General features: G+C 39.0%; 1 protein-coding gene across 1 annotated transcript in view; it reads left to right on the top strand.

The window, feature by feature from the left end:
• Positions 1-6368, top strand: part of LOC121511268 (elongation factor-like GTPase 1) — a 63380-nt gene extending 57012 nt beyond the window's left edge. The window contains exons 13-15 of the mRNA XM_041789873.1: positions 1749-1906; positions 2136-2278; positions 6171-6368. Of these exons, the coding sequence (XP_041645807.1) occupies positions 1749-1906; positions 2136-2278; positions 6171-6368 (499 nt within the window). The remainder of the gene's footprint in view (positions 1-1748; positions 1907-2135; positions 2279-6170) is intronic.
• Positions 6369-18847: the final 12479 nt, after the last annotated feature.

Below are 18847 nucleotides of genomic sequence, written 5' to 3'. Positions count from 1 at the left end.
AAGACTTTCAGTAAAAGAATGATAAAAACAAGATAAGATGCCCTCGGAAACACTAAAAGAGTTCAGCTTCCGCAACAAGTGAATCCTTTGCTGACCATGTTTAACTATTGACTCTGTGTTCTGAACAAACTTTAGTTCAGAGTCAAACGCACTTCCAAGATACTTGTAAGAGTCAATAATTTGTACCTTTTCACCATGAATGATGCCAGCCTCAGGTGAAGGCCCCTGGCCAGTCTTTCCGAAGTCCGTGAAGAATAACGCTAAACATGGCGACTGTAGACATGTAAGTACTCGACTTTTGTTGTTTTTGAAAAGAAAACAACTCACTGCTGTTCTTTGCTCTTCTTTTAACGAAGAAATGTTGTCAAGTTCTAATAAAACTGGCGCTTTAGCATCATACACGCTAATCTCTTCCTCCATAACTGCACCAGCTCTTGCTGGTGCTTGTTTACGTCATGACTCTGCTGCGCCTGAAAGTACTGCCCCTCGTTGCTGATTGGTCCTGTCACTTTCTAACCGGACCCAAACGGTTCAGATGGGAGCTTTGCAAGATGGATTCACCAGGGAAAAACAAAGAAACGGGCATATCCATCTGCTTTGCAAGGTTATAGCTTGCTTGTATTTGTGTGTAATTCAGCAGCAAAGTGCCACCATGTTGGGTCACACCAGGCCTCAAGCGAACAGGATCACAGCATCATCTAGAATGGGCCATCCTCATCCTTATGGAGCGCCTCATCCTTTGATATACTGTACAATATTTAATGCTGTCATAAGCATAGTTTAACAATATGTAGTGTGGACCTATTAGACATTTTTAACGAGACATGCTTAAAACCTAGCGTATGGCTGACTGCAACTACCTGGGATGCCTGTTGAAATGCCTGACTGAATTGTGTGTTTTGGCAAAGTGATTGGTTTTTGGGGTGTGTACTGTGCTTTCCCTTGTGTTGAGAATTCAAGGATCCCAAAGGTTTAAAATATAAAATCCTTTTAGCAGTAAGCAGCTAACCTAAAAATGCCAGATAGACAGTTTCATCTATCCACTGCATTTATATATTCCACATTCATCTGGAAAAGGTCCTATAGAAAGGGTGTTGGAGGGGAAGGACACTGACAGCAGCCTTTGGATACACCAGCAAACCTCACCCGTAACGATGTCTGTCTGTCTGTCTCTCTCTCTGTCTGTCTGTCTTTCTCTCTGTCTGTCTGTCTCTCTCTCTGTCTGTCTCTCTCTGTCTCTGTCTCTGTCTCTCTCTGTCTCTGTCTCTGTCTCTCTGTCTCTGTCTCTGTCTCTCTCTCTCTGTCTCTCTCTGTCTCTCTGTCTGACTCACTCACTCACTCACTCACTCACTCACTCACTCACATACACCCCCATGTGTAGGGCTGACCACAGCGGTCAGCCAAAAAGTTAATTTAACTCTATAGGAGTTTAATTAACACTGTCAGTTTAACAGTGTGTTTTACTGTCTTACAGTGGTGTGTATTTCCCTGGAATACCTGTTTGGAATATCTTTTTTCTTGTTACTGCAAACAAATATGGTATTTTACTGTATAACTCTTCGGTAGCTACTCAGTTCTTAAAGTTAGCTTTAAATGGAATGCTTTTACTTTTGAGTAAATGTATAGACCAGTACTTTTACTTGCATTTAAGTTCATTTTAAGCAGAATAACTGTACTTTTACCTGAGCACAATAGCCATGTACTTTATCCACCTCTTGCTGACAGCATATATCTGTCTTTGTGTTTAGGCCATTGACACAGGAGGAAATTGCACAGCGCAGGGAGCTAGCCAGACAGAGACATGCTGATAGGATGATAACTGATGGTAAACCAGCAGAGAGCTGCAAAGAACCTATCAGATCAGAGGCTCTACCACTGGAAGGAAACTCTTCTGGACTCAGTACAAGTAAGCTTGCTTCCCAATTTTTCCATCTGTTTACTTTCTCTAAAAAACACACCAAATTCTGTCACAAGAGGATTTTTATGTAATTTGTGAAAATTTGAACAATATTGATTTCTGATATTCAGTCATTAGAGAAAAAGTGAGCACACATGAACTTTTATCTGTTGTTAAATACAAACCAGTTTGTAAATAAAAGAAAAAATTTGCATGTATCTGAATTTTCCTCTGTCAGGTAAAACGACTTTGCATGAGGAGGTAGATGAACAGAAAGAGACCTTCATAGCATTTGCACGAATCTACAGTGGAACGGTCAAGAAGGGGCAGAAAATGTTCATCCTGGGGCCAAAGTATGACCCTGCCCAGGGCCTAAGCATGGTAAGCAACTTGTGTGCAGCTTTGCAAAACTGTTTCAAAACGAGGTTTTAACTGAAGATTATTTTGCATAAACAAACCATAAATCTAATCCTCTTACCATGTTAACTTTTGCATATTTTGATACTGTTGAAATTTATATATTGAAACTGAAAATTATAAAGAAGCACCTAATTTATGCTACTAAGTAGGGTGTGACAAGATCCTGGTCCACAAGATCTTGCAAGACTAAAATGTCACAAGATCTCTCCTGAAAAATGTCTCGTAAGACTGACAGGATGGATTACTCCATTCATAGCTGATCTATGAAGTAGTCCAGCAGTAGCAGAAAGTGCTTTGCTCTTGTTCTTGGCGATTCAAAATCATTTGTATGGCAGTTAGTAAAGAAATGGAGCACAGCTTATCCTCCCTTACCTGTCTGAATTATCACTGACATTCCCCTCTGTGCACACCTGTTCAACTTGCCCATTACCGGCAGACTGAGGAAAATGAATCCGCTGCTGCTAAATATTTACAAGTAGTTACAGTAAGAAGAATATATTGTTCAATACAATATTCATACAATTCCCATGATCACGGCACAATAACTTTTGGCATCATAGCCTACAAAATATCCTCAGACAATTGTATTCCCCTAAAGCGATAACTAACTAGAATGGCCGTCTGAGGCAGCAGACCCACGCCTAAGCAGCGCCACCGAGGAACTCACGCTCCCATTGATTACTATGGTGTTCAAAATTCGAAGTGCGAGAAAAACCGAATGGATGTGCGGATCATCACCAAAATCTAATCGATTCTTCCCTGTCACTATCACAATATGCCTTGAAAGTTTGGTGAAGATCCGACTTTCCGTTCTTGAGTTATCTTGTACACATACAAACAAACAAAGATACGGAACCCTTTACATAACCCCCTGCCGATTTCATCGGCGTGGGTAATAACAGGATCACTTGTTCCAGTCGGTGCTATGTCATTTATGAGCATGTAAGATTTAGTAACAAACTCAAGTTGCTTGATTTAAGAATCACACAAAAAGCATCTCCCAGTCCATGGTGTACCCCGCCTTGCTTGCTTGCTACTCTCCGTTTTTCAGTGTTATTTGCTTAAGTCACTCACCGGGTTGATCTTAGGTTTAATTTTTACTTTAGAGAGGCCTGAATTTTGAAAGATACTTTGAAAGATACTTTGATACTTTGAAAATTTTGGGCCATTCCAGAACCTCAATTTTGTTTATTTGAGCCATTCAGAGGTGGACTTGCTGGTATGTTTCGGGTCATTGTCCTGCTGCATAACCCAAGAACTGATGAACTGATGGCCGGACGTTGGCCTTCAGGATTTTCTGGTAGACAGCAGAATTGATTGTTCCATCAATCACAGCAAGTGGTCCGGGTCCTGAAACAGCAAAGCAGCCCCAGACCATCACACTGACACCACCATGTTTGACTGATGGCATGATGTTCTTTTTTATCAAATGCAGTGTTATTTTTACTCCAGATGTAACGGGCTGCACTCCTTCCAAAGTTCAACTTTTCTCTGGTCAGTCTACAGAATATTTCTCCAAAAGTCTTGGGAATCATTAGGATGTTACTTGGCAAATGTGAGACAAGCCTTTGTGTTCTTTTTTTGTCAGCAGTGGTTTTGGCCTTGGAACTCTCCCATGATGCCACTGTTGCCGAGTGTCATTCTGATGGTTGAGTCATGAACTCTGACTTAACTGAGACCAGTGAGGCCTGCAGGTCTTTGGATGTGGTTCTGGGTTCTTTTGTGACCTCCTGGATGAGTCGTCGTTGCACCTTTGGAGTCATTTTGGTTGGCCGACCACTCCTGGGAAGGTTCACCACTGTTCCCAGTTTTCTCCATTTGTGGATAATGGCTCTGACTGTGGTTCGCTGGAGTCCCAAAGCTTTGGAAATGTCTTTGTAACCTTTTCCAGACTGATATATACTGATAGATTTCAATCACTTTGTTTCTCATTTGTTCTTGAATTTCTTTGGCTCATGGCATGATGCGTTTCTTTCTGAGATCTTGTAGCCTACTTCACTTTGTCTGACAGCTTCTATTTGAGGGATTTCTTCATTCAGCAAATCTGGTGGTAATCAGGCCAGGGTGTGGCCAGTGAAACTGAACTCAGCTTTCCAAGAACTGTGATTAATCACAGTTAACTCGTGATTTAGCAAGGGGGCCAGTTACTTTTTCACCCAGGGCCAGATAGGTTTATATTTTCCCCCCCTTAAAAAATTCAATATTCATTCAGACACTGCATTTTTATATTTACTTGGGTTGTCTTTGTGAAATATAAAAATTGGTTTGATGATCTGAAACATTTAAGTGTGATAAATATGCAAAAGCATCAGGAATCAAAAAGGGGCAAATAGTTTTTTCACGGCACTGTACATTACTGAGACGCCCACAAAGAAGCATAACATGTATGGGTGTGATGATACACCCGCTCCGCTATCCCTGATTAAGGTATCTACCCTTCAGGCTCCTCTCCATGATTTTATCACACAAGATAATACAGAAGATGTCACTCATTGATGTTAGATTATTTGCTGTTATTTGTCGGTTGTACTTGGCAGTAATGTTTGTAAACATGGTTATTATGTGTCTGTTTCATTGCAGCCAAACGATATGATGTTTTGTTAAAGCTGCACTATAAAGTGAACACATTAATATTGCCATTTCTTTAATTAGACACACTGTTGTTCAGAATAGTAAACATGGATTGCCAGAATCCATGCAGGATGTTGGAGGAGTGGATGGCATGCGCTGCAGAAGCAGCGAAAATGGTCAGAAAGCCAGTTGGAGCTGGATAAAGAAAGTGTCCCGCGCAGGGCTCATTATCTGTATTTTCAGTAGGAGTGTCGCTTGAGTCAAGGCTAGACTAGACAAGCTATATGTAAGAGGGATAATACTTAGAAAATGAGAATTAATCATTCAGACTTTTGAAAATGAATTTGCCATCATTGAATTTCATGTTTTTGAGTTGAACCAAAGAAAATTTTTAAGTATGTATTTTGTTTGAAAACAAAAAGTATAAATTCTCATCTTGTCTCTTTCACGGGAGCCTAAATCATATCTCGTGAGGAAAGTGTCTTGTCACACCCCTACTATTTAGAAACTTTTTATACCTCTAACTGGGGAGTGGGGCTAAGAATGATGCCCTTTTGCCCCTGACATCCAAAGTGCCCTTTGCCTCTTCTTTTGCAATTTATTTTGTTTTGAATTGGCAGGCAAAAAGGCTGTTTTTCCCCACGTAAAAAACTTACAATTCAAGTAATTATGCTATAAATGAACGAGATGGCAGCATATATTTGATGTTGTGATGGCATGCGGGTTTTACCTGTGACACATAGAAAGACAATGGATTTTTTTTTAATGAGGGGTATTTTCTGATGTTGCCAGTAAGCATTTGCAACACCGTTCATAACCTTTTTTTTACACACGCAGTGTGTCCAGCCCACAATGAGACCTAATTCTTCAGTACTTCTGCCTCATCACACTCAGAACAAAATGTATTCTGTCATCATTCATTTATATAAAAACACCCACTGGGAACGTTATGACCAATACTATTGATATAGACCATAAATAACAACTGTCCTTTGACTGAGCCCTGTGGAGACTTGTGGTTTGTTTTAGTACAAAATAACTCAGAAATATCAAACAAGGCCAGACCACATTCTAAACAAAACTTTTTGCTCAGTCTTTTGTGTTTTGCAGATTTATACTCAACACTACCTTATACTTAAGAAATAAAGGTGCATTTCATCCTTTTGCCAAATTTTTGATTATTTTCCTCTTAATCAGAAATATGGCACTCTTAACACACATTTTTGAAAATTCAAAGGACTTCAGTTTATCATATTATATACCCTTCTCTTCTACCTGCCAGTTGCCAGAGGGTTGCACTGCTTCAGACTCTGTGCCAGAAGTGCCCCATCTGTCCTGCTGTTCAGTGGGAAGCATCTACCTGCTGATGGGCCGAGAGCTGGAGGAGCTGGAGGAGGTGCCAGCAGGAAATGTCTTAGGTAAATACCTCTGCATAATTTCTTTGGCAACTGTGTTCATGTGCTGTCCCCGGCTTGTTTAGTCGAGTTTGTATTTCCATTTAGTCGGAGAATTCCGAATCAGTAAGCATCAAAATCTTGCCTACAGACTGGTGCTGTGACATAATCTGATCAATAAAACACTTAAACTTTGGGTTGGTATTCTTTGTGCCAGTTGTGGTGGAATGTCTGCTCCCACAACACTCGAGCACTGCTCATGATCAATGTGCTAAGATTGTATGATTAGATAGTTGGCCATGACCATAATGCAAGAGTGAAGTCTGTGTGGACTGTTACAAATGTCAACAAAGATTTCTTTGAAAAGTTTCACAGATGGAGGTTCAAGTCTCCAGTAGCTACAAACAGTGACACACTTCGTTGACACTGTCTTTTTCTCTCGTACACACATACAGGTGCATCTAAAAAAAATTAGAATATCACGAAAAAGTTCAATATTTTTTGTCACTCTTTTCTGAAAGTGAAACCCATATATTATATAGACTTGTTACACATAGTGTGAAATATTTCAAGCCTTTATTTCTTGAAATGTTGATGATTATGACTTACAGATAAGAAAACCCAAAATTCAGTGTCTCAAAAAATTAGCATATTACATAAGATCAATAAAAAAAGATGTTTTACACAGAAATGTCAGGCTTCTGAAAAGAACAGCGGTGTGAAAAAGTATTTGCCCCCTTTCTGATTCCTGAGTTTTTTACATATTTATCACACTTAAATGTTTCGGATCATCAAACCAATTTTTGTATTTCACAAAGACAACCTAAGTAAATAGAAAATGCAGTGTTTGAATGATTATCTAATTTTTTAAGGGGGAAAAAATTCCAAACCTATCTGGCCCTGTGTGAAAAAGTAATTGGCCCCCTGAACCTAAAAACTGGTTGTGCCACCCTTGGCAGCAATAACTGAAATCAAGTGTTTGCGATAATGGGTGATGAGTGTTTCTCATCACTGTGGAGGAATTTTGACCCACTCTTCTTCACAGAATTGCTTTAACTCAGCCATATCGGAGGATTTTCCAGCATGAACTTATGTTTAAGTTCACACCACAGCATCTCAGTTGGATTTAAGTCCGGACCCTGACTGGGCCACTCCAAAACCTTAGTTTAGTTTTCTTGAGCCATTCAGAGGTGGATTGCAGGTGTATTTCGGGTCGTTGTCCTGCTGCATAACCCAAGAGCGCTTGAGCTTGAGGGCATGTACGGATGGCCAGACATTGGCCTTCAGGATTTTCTGGTAGACAGCAGAATTGATTGTTCCATCAATCACAGCAAGTGGTCCAGGTCCTGAAGCAGCAAAGCAGCCCCAGACCATCACACTGACACCACCATGTTTGACTGTTGGCTTGATGTTCTTTTTATCAAATGTTGTGTTATTTTTATGCCCGATGTAACAGGACTCAAACCTTCCAAAAAGTTCAATTTTTGTCTCGTCAGTCCACCGAATACTTCTTCAAAAATCTTGGGGATCATCAAGATGTTTCTTGGCAAATGTGAGACGAACCTTTGTGCTCTTTATGGTCGGCAGTGGTTTTGGCCTTGGAACTCTCCCATGGGTGTCATTTTTGCCCAATGTCTTTCTGATGGTTGAGTCATGAACTCTGACCTTAACTGAGGCCAGTAAGGCATACAGGTCTTTGGATGTGGTTCTGGGTTCTTTTGTGACCTCCTGGATGAGTCATTGTTGCACCTTTGGAGTCATTTTGGTTGGCCGACCACTCCTGGGAAGGTTCACCACTGTTCCCAGTTTTCTCCATTTGTGGATAATGGCTCTGACTGTGGTTTGCCAGAGTCCCAAAGCCTTGGAAATGGCTTTGTAACCTTTTCCAAACTGATAGATTTGATAGATTCCAATCTCTTTGTTTTTTCATTTTTTCTTGAATTTCTTTGGCTCGTGGCATGATGTGTTTCTTTTTGAGATCTTGTAGCCTACTTCATTTTGTCTGACAGTTTCTATTTAAGTGGTTTTTTGATTCAACAAATCTGGCGGTAATCAGGCCAGGGTATGACCAGTGAAACTGAACTCAGCTTTCAAGCCCTCAAAGACCAGCTGTTACCTGTTACCTCAATACCTAAATAAGAAGCAAAACCTCCTCAAATGAGACTCTCTGGTGGTAAGACCACCTGTTTTTAATCCTTTTTCTCTTACTTATGAATTCTAGCTTACCTAATGTAGCCCACCTACCTTTCTCACATTTAGATTACAATGATACGGTTTTCCTTCCAACAAGTAATGTAGGTAACAAAAATACACACGAAAATTTGTTTTTTTTAATCCTACCCTCCCCACAAAGGAGCCTGTAACTACAAAGTTAGATCATCTTGACCCAGACACAAACTGCAATAACCACATGAAAGAACCATGTAGATATTTTAATGAAAATCAGTTCAATAATCTTACGAAGAACTACCAATCGAGCAATAGCCTATTTTCTACTCTCCACCTTAACACTTGGAGTCTCCAAAAAAACTAGGACAACCTCTGTCATTTCCTTTCAACTCTGAACCACAGTTTCTCCATTATTGCTCTCACAGAAACATGGTTATCCAGAGACACAACACCTCTATATGACCTTCCCCAGTACAAATCAGTGCATCTCATTAGAGATAACAAAGCAGGGGGTGGGGTGGTTTTATATATATGAAAGGACTATGATTTCATACAAAGAGCAGATTTATCACTCCACTCAGAGGATGCTTATATTGAATCAATCTTCCTTGAAGTTGCTGCATCGGCAAATACAAAACAATGATAGTTGGCTGCGTTTATCGTCCACCAGATATTAACATTGATGAATTTAATGACATTATGGCAAATATCCTAGATAAGGTAAGTAGGGAAAATAAAATATACTACCTACTTGGTGGCTTCAACATTAATCTCCTTAACACTGAAACTAACTTAAAAACACAAAACTTCCTAAATAATTTATATTCCAATTATTGTATTCCTATAATACATAATCCAACTAGAGTGACTGATAAATCTGCTACATGAATAGATAATATAATGACAAACTCAATAAACAAAGTAATCATCTCAGGTATATTATATGCAGACATATCAGATTATTTTCCAATAATTAAACTATCAGACATGGGCAGCCAAGTCACCAAGAAACAGGTTACACATATAACCTATCGAAAATATAATGATATAAACATAAATATCTTGGGAAAATGTCTATTCCAAAATGGATGCAAACTTGGCATACAGTTGCTAGAAAAGTATGTGAACCCTTTGAGATTTCTTGGATTTCTGCATAAATTGGTCATCAAATGTGTTCCGATCTTCATCTAATTCACAACAATAGACAAACACAGTCTGTTTAAACTAATACTGCACAAAAAAATTATATGTTTTCATGTTTTTATTGAACAAAACATGTAAACATTCACAGTGGAGGGTGGAAAAAGTATTTGAACCCCTAGACTAATAACTTCTCCAAGAGCTATTTGGAGCCAGGAGTCAGCCAACCTGGAGTCCAATCAATGTGATGAGATTAGATGTGTTGGTTAAAGTTGTCCTGCCCTATAAAAAACACACACCAGTTTTGAATTTGCTGTTCTCAAGAAGCATTGCCTGATGTGAACCATGCCTGACACAAAAGAGCTCTCAGAAGACCTACGATCAAGAATTGTTGACTTGCATGAAGCTGGAAAGGGTTACAAAAGTATCTCTAAAAGCCTTGATGTTTATGTGTCTACGGTAAGATAGACTGTCTACAAATGGAGAAGGTTCAGCACTGTTGCTACTCTTCCTAGGCGTGGTCGTCCTGTAAAGATGACTGCAAGAGCACAGCACAGAATGCTCAATGAGGTGAAGACGACTCCTAGAGTGTCAGCTAAAGACTTACAGAAATCTCTGGCACATGCTAACATTTGTGTTGACAAATCTACAATAAGTAAAACATTAAACAAGAATGGAGTTCATGGGAGGACACCACGGAGGAAGCCACTGCTGTCCAAAGAACACATTGCTGCACATTTGAAGTTTACAAAAGAGCACCTGGATGTTCCACAGCACTACTGGCAAAATATTCTGTCCATAGATGAAACCAAAATTTAGTTGTTTGGAAGGAACACACAACGCTATGTGTGTGGAAAAAAAGGCACAGCACACCAACATCAAAACCTCATCCCAACTGTGAAATATGGTGGAGGGGCCATCATGGTTTGGGGCTGCTTTGCTGCCTCAGGGCCTGGACGGATTGCTGTCATTGACGGAAAAATGAATTCCCAATTTTATCAATGCAATTTGCAGGAAAACTTAAGACCATCTGTCTGCCAACTGAAGCTCAACAGAGGATAGGTGATGCAACAGGACAACGACCCAAAGCATAGAAGTAAATCAACAACAGAATGGCTTCAACAGAAGAAAATACACCTTCTGGAGTGGCCCACTCAGAGTCCTGACCTCAACTCAATTGAGATGCTGTGGCATGACCTCAAGAGAGCCATGCACACCAGACATCTGAATAATATTGCTGAACTGAAACAGTTTGGTAAAGAGGAATGGTCCAAAATTCCTCCTGACCGTTGTGTAGGTCTGATCTGCAACTACAGGAAACGTTTGGTTGAGGTTATTGCTGGCAATGGAGGGTCAACTAGTCATTAGCCTAGGGGTTCACATACTTTTTTCCACCCTGCACTGTGAATGTTTACGTTTTGTTGAATAAAAACATGAAAACATATAATTTTTTGTGCAGTATTAGTTTAAGCAGACTGTGTTTGTCTTTTGTTGTGAATTAGATGAAGATCGGAACACATTTGGTGACCAATTTATGCAGAAATCCAAAAAATCTCAAAGGGTTCACATACTTTTTCTAGCGACTATATCTAGAATTCACCCAGTCCTTGAAGTCCGTTTTCAACAAATGTTTCCCATTAACCTCAAAAAAACACACCAATAACAAGGTGTCATGCAACCCCTGGTTCACCCCCAGGCTCCAAAAATCATCAAAGAAAAAGAATAAATTATATAAAAACTATCTATCAAACCCGACATTTCTGAACCTTAACAAATATAAGACCTACAAAAATAAATTTAATCACATTCATAGAACAGCCAACAAAAAGTATTATTCAGACAAATTCAAACAGGCATCTGCTGACATCAGAAAGACTTGGACAACCATAAATCATCTGTTAAACCAAGAAAAATCACCACTGTCATACCCATCTCACTTCACTGATGGAGAAAGAAAGATCACTGAAACTAACAAAATCGCAGGCAAGTTGAATGACTTTTTCACAAATATTGGGGTTTCTTTGGGGAAGAAAAACAAGAATCCGGGTGGAAACCCACTAGAATTCTTTTCCTACTCTTTGTCACTTTGACCTGCCAGTTTCTAATGAAATACTCTCCATCATTGACAGCCTTAAAACGTCAGCACCAGGGCATGATGATATCACAGTCAAACTTGTAAAACCTGTCAAATCATTATTGCAGAACTACTTACTTTCATTTTCTCCCGGTCACTTCAAACTGGAACGATTCCACATGACCTCAAAATAGCTAAAGTTGCACTCATATACAAATCAGACAATCCTAGTAACTTCACCAACTACCGTCCAATATTGATATTACCATGTTTCTCTAAGATTCTTGAAAAAAAAATAGTATATAAAAGAATAATTCAGCACATCACCACAAACAAAATATTATACAACCATCAATAAGGCTTCCGAAAAAATCATTCAGCCAACATGGCTCTGTTAACATTAATAAACAAAATTACAACTGCACTAGACAATAATGAATATGCAATAGCAGTTTTTCTAGATCTTTCCAAAGCATTCAACACAGTAAATCATAGCATACTACTGTCAAAACTGCACAAATATGGTTTTAATGGAACGGTCTACAAATGGTTTAAAAACTATTATCACAGGAAGACAACAGTATGTATCAATTAATAATTGCAAGTCCATTAGATCAGTGTTGACCTGTGGAGTAGCTCAGAGTTCAATACTTGGCCCTTTGCTCTTCCTTTTATACATTAACTATCTTGCCTCGATCTCTCCTTCTATGTTTCCCATTTTATTTGCTGATGACACCACACTTGTTCTTTCCAGCAAACACTTTGATTCATTCATTGAAGAAGCCAATAAAAGTCTTATCAAATTTACTAAATGGTTCCAAATCAACAAACTATCAGTTAACATTAAAAAAACTAATTACATCCTTTTTGCAGGATGGAAACCTTACAACATGGTTAAGTGCAATCTTTCCATTGACGATCACAAAATAAAAAGAGAACCAATAGTTTGTTTCCTCAGCGTCATGGTGGACGAGGGTTGCTGCTGACAGGAACAAATCAATTATGTCACAAAGAAAATCTCAAAAACGGTTGGAATCATCAGAAAAATTACCCCTCTTCTTAATAGAGCCACCTTGTTAACATTATATTACAGTTTAGTTTATCCTTACCTAACCTATTGCAATATAGTATGGGCTAGCACCCCTCCTTCCAATCTCAACAAACTACACCTAATACAAAAGCGTTTTGTAAGACTAGCAACAAATTTTCAACCCAGACAGCCAACAGCACCTCTTTTTTCTCAACTCAGGATCCTAACAATTTATGACATAAACATCCTACAAATCTGTACATTCATCTACAAATTGAAATATATGACTCATAAGCTCCCAACTCATTTCCAACTATATTTTCCTGATAATTCCAACTACCACTCATACCCAACCAGAAGAGCTAACCATCTGTGTGCCCCTCAGTGTCGCACCTCTAGAGCACAGTACTTTATTAGATATAGAGGTGTCGCACTATGGAACACCTATTCACACCTCCTAATAACAACATCCTCCCTGAAGGCATTCAAAAAACGCTTAATAAATACATTGATACATTGAGTTATCGACCATCTCTACTCTTGCATTTATTATCTCTAGCTAACATCTACTGCAAGTCAAAATAATAATAATAAAGAAAACTACAGCATCATACTAGTGTAGCGGGAAAAAAAAGGAAAAATGCTGCTGGTTGGGTATTGACGAGTGTGAACTCGCATTCTCATATGCTCTAATACACCCAGCTTTCCTTTGTTCAGTTGGGTGTGTTTGGGTGTATACATGTGCATCTATATATGTGTACATATGTATCTGCAGGCGTGTATGACTGTGTCAGTGTGTACTTGTTTACCTATGACTACATGAATGTTCTGAGTGCCCTGAAAGCACTACTCTTGCTCTTACTTAAGGTTTGGCATTTTGACAAATATCGATAAGGATATGTGTCTCAAGATACTAGGATGTGTGAACTGCTGGATGTATAAAGTATAAAATATTTCACATCAAATATCATTACAGAGCACAAAGCCTTGTAAATAGCACTACCTTGCTTCCTACACTATCTTGCCTGACTTTTTTCTTTTCTCTCTTTCTTGCATTTCCATGTTTTGTTTTTTCTTCTTCTTTTTTAATGTCTACGCTTATTATTACTGACCAATGACAATGATCAATTTACATGGTGAGGTCCAATTAAAAGCCTTCTCGGGTTTCTTTACCTCACCTGCAGAAATCCTCATATGTACTTTCCTTGTGAAAGCTGTACAACACTTGTAAAATTTTTACTGTGCAAACATAAATAAATAAAATAAATAAATAAGGTTCCCAAAAGCTGTGGTTAATCACAGTTAACTCATGATTTAACAAGGGGGGCAATTACTTTTTCACACAGGGCCAGAGAGGTTTGGATTTTTTCCCCCATTAAAAAAAATAGATAATCATTCAAACACTGCATTTTCTATTTACTTGGGTTGTCTTTGTGGAATATAAAAATTGGTTTGATGATCTGAAACATTTAAGTGTGATAAATCAGCATAAAACTCAGGAATCTTCCTCTTGCCAATCCCCCATAGATTCTCTATGGGGGATTGTCAGGCCAGTTTGCTGGCCAATCAAGCACAGTAACACCATGGTCATTGAACCAGCTTTTGGACTTTTGGCAGTGTGGGCAGGTGCCAAGTCCTGCTGGAAAATGAAATCAGCATCTCCATAAAGCTTGTCAGCAGAAGGAAGCATGAAGTGCTCTAAAATGTCCTGGTAGATGGCCGCGTTGACTGTGGACTTCAGAAAACACAGTGGACCAACACCAGTAGATGCCATGGCAGTCCAAATCATCACTGACTGTGGAAACTTCACACTGGACACCAAGCAACGTGAATTCTGTGCCTCTCCACTCTTCTAGGTCCCAGAGTCTGGAGGAGGAGTGGAGTCCAGAAATTGGTGTGCTTTGAGAAAAGAGTGACAAAAAATATTGAACTTTTTCATGATATTCTAATTTTTTGAGATGCACCTGTACACAGCACTGACAGCAAACACAACTTGCAACTAACAAAAATAAATGTTCCAGCAGCTTCTGACGGGGCTATTTTTAGTTATCTGGATCATTTGGTTCAGGACAGTAATGAGAATATTTGTTCCCTTTAACTTACCGTATTGACCCGAATATAGGACAGCCGCAATTTTAAGCCTCTTTTCAAGACTAATCTTCAGAAAAATACTCTTTGATAACCATATTTTACTCAGTTAAAAAAAAACTATGTTTTCATTGAAATTATGAGAAAATTATTTAAATAATGATTGTAGACTGCTTCTATTTTTGGCTACAAGTACAATCACTAAGATTTGTATTTCAAATGCAATTCCTAAGTGTTAACGAACCACTCACTGCTAAACCGCAGTTTTTAAAAAAATGTGAATACTAGCAATTCATTAAGGCCAGCCACACACTACACAATTTTTAAATCTGAAACTATTTTAAAACTGTCAAAGACCACAGATATGAGGACAATTTCAAAAGATTTTTCATCTTTAATCCTCTGAATGCACACACTTGACAACTCAACCAGACTGTCAGATCACTGCAGACCACACACCTGCCGACCTGCTTACGACCTCGGTGATCACGTGACTTCAGTAAAAAAGAACAAACAAACACGGATGAAACCCTCTTGCTGTCCTTCCACAACAGGCTGCCCTGGTATTTGTTACAGGTGCAGCAAAAATCATAAAACATGGGAAAAACTCAGAATGAAATCCTGGCTGGAATTAAGTTAAAGCTGTATTTATGGTTGTGAGTGGTGAAAGTACGTATGACTGTGACACTACCCCATCTGCTCACTGTCATTGGTTGTTGTGGATGCTGTAACAGAGGCACTACGACCTAGAATCGTAAATATCAGACGTGTTTGATATTTGTAATTCAGGATTTTGTAGGCTACGACGTGTTTTTTAAAAGTAAAACAATCGTGTTAACACCACACGTGAGGATTTTTCAGGCAAACAGTCATTTGTGACAAGGCTCCTCTCGATATACGCCCCCACGATCGTTGGGGGAGGCAAATCTTGTCCCAAATCGGGCTTAAAATCCTGTAGTGTGTGGCCGGCTTAACCTTAACAGTAAAATCAATTTGTCAAGCACTTTGACAACAAAAACACCCCCAGGAAATACAGTATTTCATTAAACTGCTGTGCAATTAAACAATACTGAATTCAACAGCAGTAAAACATATGCCACTATAATGAAACAGATTTCATTTAAAAGTCTTGCAACACTGCAATTAAAATGCAAACAGTCATAACTTTGCTAATGTTTTAGCAATACACAGTGCCGTGAAAAAGTGTTTGCCCCCTGTCTGATTCCTGATGTTTTTGCGTATTTATCACACTTAAATGTTTCGGATCATCAAACCAACTTTAATATTTCACAAAGACAACCCAAGTAAATACCAAATGCAGTTTCCAAATTATGCATTCATTTATCAAGGTGAAAAAAAATCCAAACCTATCTGGCCCTATGTGAAGTAACCATAGTAACCATGACTATCCATGCAAAGCATGCATCACCTGAATTTTCTATCATTTATTTTTGCGTAACCACTTACATGCACTGTTTTCAAGACAATTTGAATAAGCATTTGGATTAAAATAACAACAAATCTCTTTCCCCTTGCAGCATGTTGAAGATCAAAACATTTTATTTATGCCTCTTCAAAACAGTCAGTAAGGGGTACATCTGGACTAAAAAATAAAACAGCATTTGATCCGGTCATCAGTTCATGACCTCAAGCTCAAGCACTCTTGGGTTATGCAGCAGGACAACGACCCAAAACATACCAGCAAGTCCACCTCTGAATGGCTCAAGAAAACCAAAATTTAGGTTCTAGAGTGGCCCAGTCAATGTCTGGACTTAAATCCAACTGAGATGCTGTGGTGTGACCTTAAACAGGCAGTTCATGCTGGAAAACCCTCCGATATGGCTGAGTTAATACAATTCTGTGAATAAAAGTGGGCCAAAATTCCTCCACAGTGATGAGAAAGACTCATCCCCAGTTATCACAAACGCTTGATTCCAGTTATTGCTGCCAAGGGTGGAACAACCAGTTATTAGGTTCAGGGGGGTAATTACTTTTTCACACAGGGCCAGATAGGTTTGGATTTTTTTCTGTCCTTTAAAAATTAAATACTCATTAGACACTGCATTTTGTATTTACACAAACACACCCACACACACACACACATATATATATATATATATATATATATATATATATGTGTGTATGTGGGTGTGTGAAATACGTTGAAATCCAGTAAAAAAAACATTCAAACAAATAGAAAAGTGCGTAGAGAGCTTCATGGAATGGGTTTCCATGGCCGAGCAACTGTATCCAAGCCATACATCACCAAGTGCAATGCAAGGCGTTGGATGCAGTGGTGTAAAGCAGGCCACCACTGGACTCTAGAGCAGTGGAGACGCGTTCTCTGGAGTGACGAACTGTGCGTCTCCATCTGGCAATCTGATGGACAAGTCTGGGTTTGGCAGTTGCCAGGAGAATGGTACTTGTCTGACTGCATTGTGCAAATTGTAGTGATGGGAATTGATAAGATTTTATCGATATCAATGCTGTTATCGATTCTTCTTATCCATTCGATTCTTTATCGAGTCCCTTATTGATTCCTTCCTGTGAATTTTCTTTTTGGATTGCAAAAAATGTTAAACATCAAGTGTTTGGGAGGAGAACATTCTAAAATATCAAAAAAATCTCTTTTTTGTGGGATATATCTCAGTTAAAACAAACTGCTCTCTGGATCTTTAATCTGTGAACTTGAATTAGAATACAGTACTACCGTTCATTTTTTTTAAAAGATAAAACCTTAAACACAAAACTAGTCTCTGGATCCTAGATCTCAGGAGGTATCAAAATAAATTGAACTCTTGTGCAAAATTAACAGTTCTTGGGCAAAAAGATGCATGTCATGCATTAGACATCACAATGTGTGCATCATTTTTGGAGAAATGAGGCCAAATTTTTGACCACTTTAGTCTGTTTTTGTGACAGTTCACTAGAAATAGGTGGTAATCAAGTGGCAACCTCCAGTCCTGAAAAATGAAGCCAATGTGGAAGTGCAAAAAATTGTAATACCACAAGTGCCCACTTGAGGCTGGCTGCAGAAACACCGCAAGTCCTGTCTGGACACCTGTTAAACAGCTGGTTTTTACACTAGAAATAAACTGGTTTACAGCCTGGTTCAAAAAACCAAATGTGTCTCATTAGCTAGTGTCTTATTGTGCTCTCACTGTACGGCGGGTGAATTTTTTTGTACCATGATTGGATTTATTTAGGATAAACCTCACTTCACGGTGATTGGCGCGTCTCATTTGATTAGGCTCCGTTTCTGTCAACCAGAATGCTAGCTAGCTAGCTGAAGTCATGCTTGGTGGGCAGTTGGTTAGGTTGATCCAAAGTTCGGTTGAGACCGCGATTTCAATATGGAAGCCTCCGCGAACTGGCTTCAAGAGCTGTTTGAGTCTACCTATTGTAAGTAGATGACTGACGTCACATAGGGTTTGTCCAATACTTTCTACAGTCTCTGGTGGTAATACAGTAATACTGTATCCTGGGGTATTAAAATTAGCTACGGTGTTGCTTTGATTACCATCATAAAAGTGGTGCTGTAGGATAAGCGCACATTAATGATAAATTCCTAAAAATACCTCTGCCACGCTTTAAAAGTGATGACAGAACTCTTGTTAATGATGTTGTGACAGTTTGGCAAAAGACAAACACTCACATATAGACTGGCGCACAGATACTCGCGCACCATGGCACAGGCATAGTTCTGGCACCGCGGTATGGTCTTCTCTAAAGTCAGACTGTTTGGCGTGCACTGCTGGCTCTAATGTGGTCAAAGACAACATGAGTTTAAAAACGCTCTAATTCTTCTTTCTGGGTGTAGATCAGTGATGAGAAATTATTATGCACACTCACCGGTGCTGTGTCCTGCTGCAGTCATGCTAGGTACAACAGAAACCACTGAGGGTTTTTAAAAACGTTTAAACTTATCTTTACCCGTTCAATGCGAAATGTAGATGAAATTATTCACCGTTTGTTGGTCATTTTATGCACTTGAGTACACTCTAACTTTTTATAAGATCGTTGTAAAGTAAACACTCAACAGGACGGAGCTCGCCATTGAAACA

The sequence above is a fragment of the Cheilinus undulatus genome, linkage group 1 (genome assembly GCF_018320785.1).
Source record: "Cheilinus undulatus linkage group 1, ASM1832078v1, whole genome shotgun sequence".
In the NCBI taxonomy this organism is placed as follows: Eukaryota; Metazoa; Chordata; class Actinopteri; order Labriformes; family Labridae; genus Cheilinus; species Cheilinus undulatus.
Note: the sequence above shows the minus strand (reverse complement) of the source record. Positions and strands in the feature narration are given on the sequence as shown.